Source organism: Corapipo altera, unplaced genomic scaffold (assembly GCF_003945725.1).
Source record: "Corapipo altera isolate COAL_440 unplaced genomic scaffold, ASM394572v1 2b, whole genome shotgun sequence".
Classification (NCBI taxonomy): domain Eukaryota; kingdom Metazoa; phylum Chordata; class Aves; order Passeriformes; family Pipridae; genus Corapipo; species Corapipo altera.
This window is the reverse complement of record NW_020884874.1, coordinates 10145529-10157736: the sequence shown is the minus strand read 5'-3', so window position 1 is coordinate 10157736 and position 12208 is coordinate 10145529. Positions and strand designations below refer to the sequence as shown.

Genomic DNA, 12208 nt, shown 5'->3' with positions numbered 1-12208 from the left:
ATGATCTCAAAAGTGAGCTTTACAAAATGTGTTTTACTGTTACCTGAGTAATCGCAATAGAAATTGTTGTATAGGTAAGTTTTGTCAGACATCCAAGCTTTGGATTTATTGGCCTGTTATTTTTCTCCTAGTGCTACAGCAAATTGAAGCGTTTCATGAGAAGTACAATGACACCAGATCCCTAGTATCTGATGTGCTAGAGCAGCTCAGCGAACAGGATGTGAAGCTGTCAGATCTGGAGGAGGCATTAGACCAGGCACTTGACTATGTTTTACAAACGGAGGATATAAATAAGGAAAACACAGCCAGTCTCCAAAGGCGTGAGGTACTGTGCAGTACATTTATCACAACTTGTCTGCAAATGCTCGATCTCTGCCATTGCTTAAAGTAGTAGACTGAACATAAGTTAGAGTCAGGAATCACCACATCAAAAAAGAATTTCTTGGATCAGTCAGCAGGATGAGTTTGACTATTCAGTTTTAAGAAACAAGTTGTGAAAGTTCAAGGTACTTTTATTTATTTGTGGAGTGACAATAAATGACAAATTTCGGCATGTCATGTCTCATCAGACCAAGGAAGAGATGGATACTTATGCCTACCCTTGGAAGGCATATTAGAGCAAAACACAGGAAGCTTGAAATTTCATGTAGCGTGGCTGCTGATTGTTTCACCTATTATGTACTGACTTAAAATGTGAAAGGACCTCATGCTCACAAAAGTAATTGTATTCTATTAAAACAATTATTTATAAAGACTCTGCGCTGCATTTGTGCCCTGGTCTGAGTTCATTCATGCTGTCTCACCCATACTTTCTCTCTGATCCTCTTTAAATAAAATGCATCACCACTTTTTCAGGAAGAGCAGATGGTGGTCCTTGCACCTTCATGCGTAAATCCATCATCTAACTGCTGCACAATAGGTACCTTGAAACTGGGCTTCCTACGTGCTGGGTGAACAGATTAGTTATAAGGATACAGCAGTTTTCCCCTATGACCTGTTCAAATAAATAGTTCCAGAGGAGAGCTCAGAGGAGATCTGTCCCCTACAGCATGGAAGTGGGGCATGTTTGCCTCTAAGTGGTGGTATTAGGTTCAAATCCCATATGGCTGATGAGGAAATTGAATTTCCAAACCTCTTATCCCAGGAAAGTACCCAATCCATCAACCATATAAAAAAAGAGTATTTTTTTCTCTTCCCAGCAGTTCTGTGACTCTTTCCCCTTTTTCCTAAGTTTCCTTTAAGGACTGTAAAACCAGAATATCCCACATAAAACTTTTCATTGATTTTTTCCGCAAAGAATAAAATTACAAGGAGAATGAATTGGGAGCATTTGAAGGAAACTGTTTTCATTTCAGTGGCTGAATGTGTTTGGATTCTGGAGCAGAAGGAGGTTAGGGAGCAGTTTTGTGATTTGAAAAATAATCCTGCAAATTCAGGCCAACCTCTGGGTTTCATAGCATCGGAGGCTGAGTTTTGAGCTCCTGAAATTTACAGTGATAGAAGTTCATGCTGATGTGGAAGGTCTAATAATTCAATAGAGAAATCAAGTGTGCTGCTCTCATGAATCCTTCTATAAGAGGTTGTGACCCTTCAGTACAAAGCCTCTTCTGTTGTTCCATTTTTTCATAATTACAGTGCCAAGCTGCAGCTTGTCTCACATTTATGAAGCAAAGCCTGAAGTGTGTAGTTGCATTTGCTCACTGTTTTTAACCAGTTGGATTTTCATTACTCCTCACAATGAAGGAAGATGCTTTACTACTGACAAGGAAAAGAGATCACTCTACTGTAGATTTTAAAAAACTCCAGAAAAAACTAATCTCCAGATCACTATGAAAAATTGCTGTTTAATTTGTCTCTGCTGACAATGCACTGAATAATGTTTCATTCCAATAATTGGTTATGCTGTAATACAAAATAAAATTAATAAATTTTTTAAAAAATCACTCAGCATTTCTTTCACAAAACAAAAAAGTGCACAGTCACATTATAATATGTAGCTATTACAGATGTCTGGGAAAATCAGACTTCAGATATGTCTAAAATCTATTTAGTTCACCACTATCTTTTGAATTAACTTGATGCTGTATTTTATCAATGCACAAATGGTATTGGATGTGATTTATGTTTTGGGTTTTCTTTGTAGAAACAACTTGAGAAAGTAAAAAAGCAAATGGATGAAGTGAACAGCATTTTGCTCAGTGCCACAACTATTTTGGAAGAACCACAAAAGGTCAACTCTGATTTAAGTGAAGTAATAAAGGTAGGTGCCTGAGTGACTTGTTTAAATGATACGTCCTGATTTTTTTATGTGTTTGGACCATTAATCAAAAACCTCTCCTTTTTATACTACTTCACTGAAATACTGATTCATATCCCCTGAAAAAGTAGAACTCTTGGATTAAAAACTCTGTAATTACAGTTTACTGCCTCAAAAAAATAATTCTATTATAAGGACACCTTACTGTAGAAAAAGCTTAATGAAAGACTTTGCTCTAGAGTTCCCAGTTATTTCATTATAAGCTGATGCCAAAAGATGCTCTGGTAAAAGACTGCACTATATACTAAATTCCTTTTCTATTACCTACCATTGAGCACGGAAGAAGACTAAAGATCCCAGATATCAGAGTTAAAACCAGGCAATGTGTAAAACATATATAAACAGATTGTCTCATAGAAATCCTCTTCTGGAACTGTAGATTACTATCCAGTGTTTTGAATGAGACATAGTGCTGTAGGAAATTTTTTTAAAATTTTAGGGGTTTGGATTTTCTATGAAAAGATGAATAAAATAAAACTAGGATTTTGATAACTGAAATATTTATGAAAGCTGTTTTTTCTTCATGATTTATTTTAAAATTTTGAAATAATTTAAGAGAAATTAAAATTTTCTGCAAGAATTCACTTTGATCATAGTTGCCCACTTCTTAAGACAAAAGCAAATATCAAAAGTCATTAATTTTTCTTTGAAAAGATAACTTGAGAAAACAGAAAACTTACTTTGTAACCACCCCTGGGTGATCAAGCAGTATGTTGGGGGGGTTTTCCTGTGTTTTGTGCAAAACAAATTATTGCAGTTTATCAATTCGTGTTCCTCACTGCTGTGGATAAGTTTACACATAGAGGGTGTTTACACTGCAGGGACAGTAGTATGCAAACATCATACATCTTTCTTCCTCATCAACAATAAATACTTTCACGTTTCATTCATTCATGCTTTTTCTCTCCCTCCATTTCATCCTTTTTCATGTATTTCGAGGCCAAATTTATAATCTTCAAACACATCAGCAATATTGTGTATTGGAGAGAAAGTGAAGCCCATTTGGTCTTCCCCACAACTATTTCATGTAAGAAAGACGGCTAAGGCAAAGGGATACTACTTCTCTTTGGCTATACATACATGTAGATAGTATTTAGGTGGACTGATTTACAAATTAGACTTACCCAAGATGTCTTAGCATGAGGGATATCATGGACAGAAAGGGGGCCAGGGCATGTTTTATACAATGTGGCACAGCTCACAGCTGTAGAATTAAACTATCTGCCCCTCTCCAGCAATTGCCAAATTGTCACTCAGGGCACAGGCACTCTCCCATGCTACTCCCAAGAAGGCAGGTTTGGGGGAGTAGAAGCCAGCCAGGGCCAAAACAATGCCAGGGCCCATGCAGTAACAGGATGACACATGAGACAAATAACCACAGAAATATTTATTTCATTTTTATGGATATTATTTAGAAGTTGCAAAACCTAATTTCTGGCCTGCAGTCTTCACAGAGAAGAGGTTAAAAAAATAAAAAAATATGGGTCCCAACTGCCAGCTTTAGAAGAACCACAATTAGGGGATTTTTGCAAAGATCAGGTTTAATTACCTCATCTCTTAACACTTCACTTTGAAAGGCTTGTTATTGGCACAATTCTGGAGAAAACATACAAGACACAAAGTAAGACATTTCTCATCATTCTTTTGTATTTTATGCATATGTCTCTAATATCTTCTTAAGGGATTTCTGGAGTTTTGGTTGATTTTTATCTTCCTGCATTTGTCTTTCCATACTGACATTCACCTTTAGATCTTTCCTCTTTTGCTCTTAAAAATGTAAAATAAAACAACTTTACAGAAAAAAAAGGGGACATTATAATAATACAAAAGGGTAAAATAAAACATAATAATCAAAATACAGACTTGATTTTTTACAGTTTTCATCTTCTTTCCTTTCTTCCATAATTTGTTCAGAATGCATCAGGGTTCTACGCAGAAATAGATGGAGCAAAAAAGGAATTGCAAGAAAAAATAGCCAATCTGTCTCTGTTTGATGACGATTTGGTAGAAAAGGCTATGCATCACACACACAACCTAAGAAGACTTGCTGATGAGCTGGACGGGTAAAATTTAACTTCAGCAGACTCTGTTCATACAAGTGCTATTTACTAAACAGCTGAATGAACTAAAAGACAAGGAGAAACACCATGACCATAAATAGGCACTACACAAAACAGTGTTAAGTCATGTATAGAAGGACTTGTCATGGTTCAGAGGGAACAACTGAAATTGAGCTAAGCAAAATCTATGAAGCTTTTTAAAGAATAAAGAATAAACACATATCTTGTATGACATTCTCTTCCAATACCAAAAGAATAGCAAAGGTAGATCACTGAAAAGTAAAACAATACAGGCAGAAACAGCTCATGTCAGTAAGTTCATTCACATAAAAAAACATTTAGCATGACAGGACACAATATGGGCTCTGAGATAATTTTTGTTCAAGAACTTGTTTACAGATGGTGTAGTTCTGATTCACAATAGGTTGCATCCCAGTGAAACTGGCCCACAGTAATAATAAAAAATTACTGTAAGTCTTTTTATCTTCCTAGAAGATACTAAATGCATCAACATTGCATCAGTTTACTAACTTACTACTAGTGCAAATCTACTATTCTAGACAGATTTGAAATATGACCTTATTTGCAATCGGGACTATACATGGAAAAATCACTGCTGTAAATGAATTCTTAAATAAAATATGTCACTGAATTCTGCCTTAAGTAACATCATGGACATATGCTTTTGGAAGATAAACTTAAAACTACTATTCAAATATGTTATCCTAATACCAGTTGTTTCTTAATATTAGTATGCCCTATATAGGAGATTAAAATAGAGAAAAAAATAACAGATGGTTTTCTTTTATACAATTATATAAAGCTGACATCTGAAACTGTTCTGTAATGCCACACAAACTACACACAATCTAAAAACCAAACAATATGTTCAGTCTGAGATCAGCTAACTGGGGGCAGTAGAATCACTTGAAAGAAAATACCCCATATGGCTAGCCTTCCTCACTTTCCAAAATAATTTAAAAACTACTACCAAGTCAAACACATTAGGAATTTCACAAAAAGCAAACAAAAGTAATTACAAAATATCCATACAGAAATATGCTGACTCTTTTATTTGTTAAGATTGTCCTGCAGTGAAGCTTTAATCCTTTATACATTTTGCCTGACCTCAAATCATTTTGGTTTATTAGCCTGTTAAGATTTTATTTGATAGAGTTTATTCTTTTGCCTTAGGGAAATATAGCTGAAAATTCTTGCAACATCACTGAATCTGGAAATTTACCAATCCCTGAGTGTGCAAACACTTTGAAGTGAATGCACACACATAAAAATATGTATATTTATATTTAAATCTACATCTCATATATACTGTGAAATCTGCTTATCACTAAAACACTAAAAAATAATATTGATTCAGAATTGCTAATAGCTGAAGGTTGAACCCTGAACCAGCTGCTGTTTGGAATATCCCCTTATCTTCCAGTTATCACCTAATATGCAAATCAAGCTCAACCATGCCATCAAAGTTGCCTTGTGTTTTTTAAATTTAACTTCTTGCAAAGTTTCATGACCATGAGTAGTTCTTCATCTGATCTTCCCTCTTTTCCCACCTACTTTTGGAAAATATAAACATGCAAGTGATACATCTATCCTGGTCACTGACACACACAGGTCTTTCCATTCATGGCCAGAAGTTATTCCTAAAGAAGGACTACCAATAGATCTGTTATTCTGTTAAATTATGGAATATCTAATTTAGATTAAAAAAAGATAAAAGTTCAGTGGTCACGTGTTCCTGCTCACATACATGTTAAGTGCAAAATGCCCAGAGTTAAATGACTGGGAAGTACCTTCCATCCACATAATTTTCACCTGTTTCAGATTGGTCATACACAATGAAGAGACTACCACTTAGGCTAAGTATATTTATGTGTGTGATTATGTAGTCAGAATGTTGAGAATATTGATCAATTTGAAACTACTTTGATTCAGTTTGGTTTCTTCTTTTCCTCTCTTTTTAACAGGAATTTGTATGGCATTGATTCAAATGGTTTGGTACAAAGGGCAATCAATGCTTCAAATGTGTATGAAAACATTGCTGGTTATATTGAAGAAGCGAATAAAGCTGCATTGCTGGCACTGAACACAACAAACCGGGTTAAAGATGTACGTAATTTTCATAACATCAGCTTTTACTTTGCAGTACTTCAAGGACTTCAGGCACATAAGTGTAAATTAAAAACAAGATGTAACTGGCAGCATTGAACTTCTCACTGCACATCTATTTTCCCTTTACTATTTCCTGAATTAAATCCTATGTGGTTAATTATTCTGCCAGTCTGAGTTCCCTGATATTCGAAAAGACCCAACAGGTTCTTCTGTCCCTACCCCATCACAGAGTGATGCTGCTCTGTGTTGTGAATCATATTGAGACACTGAAAGTCCAGAAAAATTCCTGGCCTTGTGGGAACCTAAGCTGGCATTTAGTGCTTAAGTCCTACTAGTTCACTCAGTGCTATGTGGCAGGAAAAGTGGCCAGGATATCTAACAGAAGCACCAATGTTTCTCATAGATAATCAAGTTAAAATGGGACAAAGCCCACTCATATACTCAGCGTAAGGATAAGGATGCTAATTTTGTCTCTGGCCTTACTGTTCTAGAATACTTTATAAGTATTTTTTGTCCATATATAGTTTCCAATCTGTATACATGCTATTTACCAACAATTTATTAGTGGGATAGCAAAAGGACTTTGATAGATTAAAGGGGCCTGAACCACAGAGGGCTGTGGGATTTCAAGTCCAGCCCTCTGTTTCCAGCATGCAAGGCAGCTCCCCATGCAGTGCTAACATTCAGCACCTATCTGAGATGACAGTAGTCAGTGCCTAACATGCAGCATGAGTGTCATGTTGACTAAACTGGAGCTGATAAATTAAGAGGACTTTTGTGCTTTCTGAACCTTTGTTATTCAGTAGTGTTGTCTGGAAAACCACACATTTCTCTAAATGTTTTTAAAACAAAAAATTCTGCTTTTCAGTCTTTTTTGCCAATCTTAAATGTTAACAAAGGTAACGAAACTGCAGTGACTTTGCAATTGCATTTATATACAGGTAATATGTTGTCCATAATTGAACATGATAAAGTAGAACATTTGGTAAACATTATTCTGCCTTTTTTTTTTGGAACATATTTGTAGGCTGCAGTTGGAATTGATACTCAAGTCATTTACCATAAAGGTAAAAGTGAAGAACTTCTCATCCGAGCCATGCAGTTACAACGGACAGCATATGACAGTAAATATATGTCCTTTCTACTTTTCCAGTCAGCATAAAGGCATAAAGGCATGCATGTTAAAGTAAATTTTAAAAGCACATCACTAAGGCACTAAGGCACATCACTGTTTAAATATGTGACCCTGCAAACAGTTGTTCACTGGTAAATATATTCAGTTTAGTAGTTCAACTAAAAGCAAATCACAACAGTATAAGTGTTCAGCAAGCTGGATTTCACCAATTTCACCAATTTCACCAAAATCTAAAAGGATTTTGGCCTTTGTTCACCGTGAAAGAAAGAAAGCTCTAAAATTGCGGAATTACCTTTTCAATTTTTTGGGACTTTCTGAGTTCCTTAAAACTTCTCCTGTATGCTTGTTGCAGCTATTCCCAGCACTTCTGGTAAAGCAAAGAGAGAGAGTACTGACTGAGATACAGATCTCCAGATTTTTGTGAGACACCCTGTGGCAAACAAATAGTGGCTGGGAGCTGCAAGGCTGCTTTTTCCTTTAAATTACGTGAAGTCAAGAGTGCTAGTATGTCCTGTACTAAAAGAGGCCATGGTCTGTGGTGTATTAAATGCCTAATAACACACCTCCATAGAATTAAATTTACCTTTTTGAATGTCACTTTGATGCCGCTCAACTTTACCTCCTATTTTCTCCCCACAGGTAATGATTATAACATTGCAGACACCAGCTGGCAGGTTAATGGCACTTTTGCCAGAATGAATGTTCTGCGAAACCAACTGATGAGAGCCGTTGCAAAAATGCAATCAGCAGATCCAGGTTGGAACTTTATCTTTATGATGCTTTATCTTCATACATTCAAGAACATATTTTTATCTTTCCATATGACTATGAAGTTACTATTAAGATTTCAGTACTAGGGATGCCTAAAGGAATTTGACCGAAACTAGTAGACCCAGTTAGCAAACACCCATCTTTAACACATTCATAATGAAATAAATGTTTTGCCACCTGAAATTATGAACATTCTTCTTGATCCTTGTGCTGGTTTTAACTGGGGTAGAGTTAACTTTCTTCACAGTGGTGAGTATGGGGCCGTGTTTTGGATTTGGGCTGAACATAGGGTTAATAATATAGAAATGTTTTTGCTGTTACTGACCAGGGCTTACACAGAGCCAAGGCCTTTTCTTCTTCTCATACTGCCAGGCTGGTGAGGGGACTAGGGGTGCATGGGAAGTTAGCAAGAGGCATAGATGGAACAGCTGACCTTGACTGACCAAAGGGGTATTTCATACCATATGACATCATGCTCAGTATATGAACTGGGAGGAAGAAGGAAGGAGGACACTGGGACTCAGTGGTGGGGACAGGACACACAGGGGGACAGGACAAACAACACACTTGAACCTTTGAAAGAGTTCATTTCTCCTTACTCCCTATTGTAGTGGTGGCCAGAGAGCGTTTGGAGCAAGCTAAACAGAAGACTGCAGAGGCTGTAAGTGCTACCGTGACAGTAACAGAGGCTACGACCCCCATGGGTGAGAACGTGAGGTTATGGTCTCAAAATCTGCAAGATTTCCAGCACAATTCAGAGGCATACGACAATGCTGTGCATTCAGCTGGGGATGCAGGTATGGTGACCTGAATTTTGCCATTCCTTAGCATTAAAAAGTCAGGGAATCACCATAACATCGTGTTGTATGAATTGTTTACATTGCATATTCATTGCATATAATCTTCTAACATTTGACCCCCATGAAATCATTTCAAAAATTAGTGGTTGCCTAGAGTCTTGACTATATTTTAAAAGTGTTGGATATTTGTGCATTTCCAAAAATTACTTAAAACACGTGCTGAAGACTTATTGGCTTCTAAGTCATTTTTATCATGGTAACAAGGTAACACTGAATGGTAGACAGCTTGTTTAAACACTTCTTGCTATTATGACTGGTGATTTAGTTTTGGTTTTTTGATTTTTAACATTGGTAGGCATTTCAAAACAGAGCCCTTTCATCCTCAGTAGTACAAACATGCAGGAGAAATGGTCCCTGACTCAATGATCTTGTAGTCTAAACAAAGGGGGCAAAGAGGATTAAGGAGGAAATAAAATATTTAAGCAGGGTGATTGCTAGAAAAGCTTGTAAACATCACATTAATTCCACTTTTATTATTGGGGAAGAAGAAAAAGTAAACATTGGAAAACTTGTTATGAAAAATTTAGCATAAATAAAAACATAAAAAAAACCCTAGGGCAGACTACAAAATTGAAATGAAGACGATAGGCAAGAGTGGAAAAAAGGCAGTGAGAGTGAAGCTGAAAAGAAGTGACTGTTGAAAGAAGGAAAAGAACAATTGCGAAATAAAAGAATCAATCTAGAAATTAAAATATTCAGAATAAAAAATTGGTAACAAGCACCACTATTTATTGCTCAATGTATTCCTGGCTCTGCTCAGGAGGCTCACTAATCCCAAGGTATTTATGGCAAGGAAATCTTGCCATAAAATAATTTCCTTCATACGTTTGATGTTACCATCACCTGCAACACTGTTTAGTGATGTCTTGCCTTCTGCAAGTGCCTCAGAGAAGGTCCATAACTCCACTGACTCTATATCCAGAAAGTCTGAATCTAAGATCTGCTGCCCTAAGTCCCTTGTCCGTCAGAAACTTGGCAACTCAGCTGTCATTTTACTGCAAATGGTGTTGAGAACCAAATGAGTACCAAACCCAATGTTGCTTCTAGTGTCCCAAAGTCACACTCTTCCCTCTAGGTCAGGGAAACCCAAAGGTCATGTTATTTTCAGAATTCAATAATGAATTAGACCCTTATACTAGTATTTTTCGTTAAGTGAAACCAGTGCTCCCAAGAACTGGTTTAGGAGTGGTTCCCTCTGCAAGAAGAAATTCAGTGCTGTTCAATAACTCAATGTCTGTCTCCAGAACTGGAGAAAATCTCAGATTTCTCATGGCTTTTCATCCAACGGAAACAGTGAGCTGCTCCTTTTGGGAATAGGTAAGCTCACTGTTAGTCACTGCACAGAGCTTCATAAGAGTATACTTAATTTAACAGCAATTGTGTTGCATTGCTGTAAAATACTTTTGATCACCACAGAGCAGATTTTAGGCTATAGGCTATGGGCTCTAATTCCCATTTAAGATAATGTAAATGTGGATATGATTGGCCTCCCAATCATATGAAAAACATCCAAGAGAAACAGTCTGCTGTAGCTTACACATGAAAGTTTTTGTTTTTATTCACCTTTACACTTGATTTACATTTAACATTTACCAGTGCCAGCTTAGCAGATAGAGCAGCAACACAGACTACATTTGGCTCTTCATGCTCAAAATACCAGCAGTCAGGATTCAAAAAATCCGCTGGTACTAGCTGTTGTTCTGGAAGAAATATCTCCAGTGGCATTTGAGACGCTCCATAAGAGTGAACAGAGTTAAGATGGTCCAGCTCTCCTAGTTTGTTATGTTCTCAAAAAGGCATACATGGTACACGCACCACCAGTTGTAAGAAGAGTTCAGCTCCTGTGTGATATGCCTGGCAAAAATGTCTTCTCTGTGACTGTGGTTTTGCAGGTAGGGAGTCACCTTGAAAATACTGCATTCATATGAGAGTGCCTGGAGGGCCTGTTGACCACAAACTCACTGTTGAAGAGATGCTAATATGCAAACTACAGCAAAGTGTGCCCTAGTGCTTTCGTGGAGGCAGCTTTTCCATGGCATTTTTGTGTCTGAAGGCATTTGCTTTGCTTGTTTTAAGGTACAAAGGGGGCATGAGTTTGGGTTTTTTTGCCAGAAAGATCAGGTGGAAATAGCTGAGAAGAGAGATCAGTGCTACATAGAAGGTTGGCACAGGTAGTGCTCCAGACAGATGTGACTGTGATTCTGGGAAGACAGATATAGACATGCCAAGCACAGTGGAGTGTTCCCAGATCAGCTGCATATTTTGCCAGGAGAGGTTGATCTGACAGGAGGAACGTCCACCAAAGTCCAAAAGAAAGTCACAACAAATGTTCAGATGGGTCTGAAACACTAAAACACCTGATCATCATACCGATAGCACTACCATAAGCAGCTGAAGCCTCTAAGCTGGCATATCTGGATTGCCTTTGAATAAAGCTTGAACTCGATTTTTGGAAGGGCGAGAGCATATCTGAGATATGCTGCCTGTTTCCGTTGTGCAGGAACTGGTGGGCTTCAGCAGACAGTATGAAGGACAGATTGGGAAGAAAAACATAAAAGGAGAAAGTGTCTGGAAGGTTACAGTCAAGGTATATCCTCCTTGACAGTTTCCCTTCTATTCTTTTTTTATATTTCATCACTTAGTAAGACTAGTTTTCCTTTTCCACTCTTACCTTCATCCCATTATTAAAATCAAAAATCAATATTCTTCTGTGTTGAAGAATGCCATTATAAAGGACCAAAGAAAGATATTTATGTTGAGATTTTATAACAGTTCTAGTAGTAATAGATGTTAGCTTTGCGTTTTCATGTTACAATAGCATTTCAATTTTCATACACCAAATTTCAAACAGATGAAAATCCAAGTTTAAAAGATATCAGATCAAATGCAACTCCAATTCAGCTGTGGATTATTAAAAAAAAAAAAAAAGTGGTTG

At 37.0% G+C, this 12208-nt stretch overlaps 1 protein-coding gene across 3 annotated transcripts in view; it reads left to right on the top strand.

The window, feature by feature from the left end:
- The window catches only part of LAMA4 (laminin subunit alpha 4), a 103481-nt gene that overhangs the window by 56132 nt on the left and 35141 nt on the right, over positions 1–12208 (top strand). For all 3 annotated transcript variants that reach the window (XM_027631697.1, XM_027631689.1, XM_027631703.1), the window contains 7 exons: positions 132–325; positions 2144–2260; positions 4232–4380; positions 6363–6504; positions 7535–7631; positions 8282–8398; positions 9025–9210. In XM_027631697.1, coding sequence (XP_027487498.1) covers positions 132–325; positions 2144–2260; positions 4232–4380; positions 6363–6504; positions 7535–7631; positions 8282–8398; positions 9025–9210 — 1002 coding nt within the window. The remainder of the gene's footprint in view (positions 1–131; positions 326–2143; positions 2261–4231; positions 4381–6362; positions 6505–7534; positions 7632–8281; positions 8399–9024; positions 9211–12208) is intronic.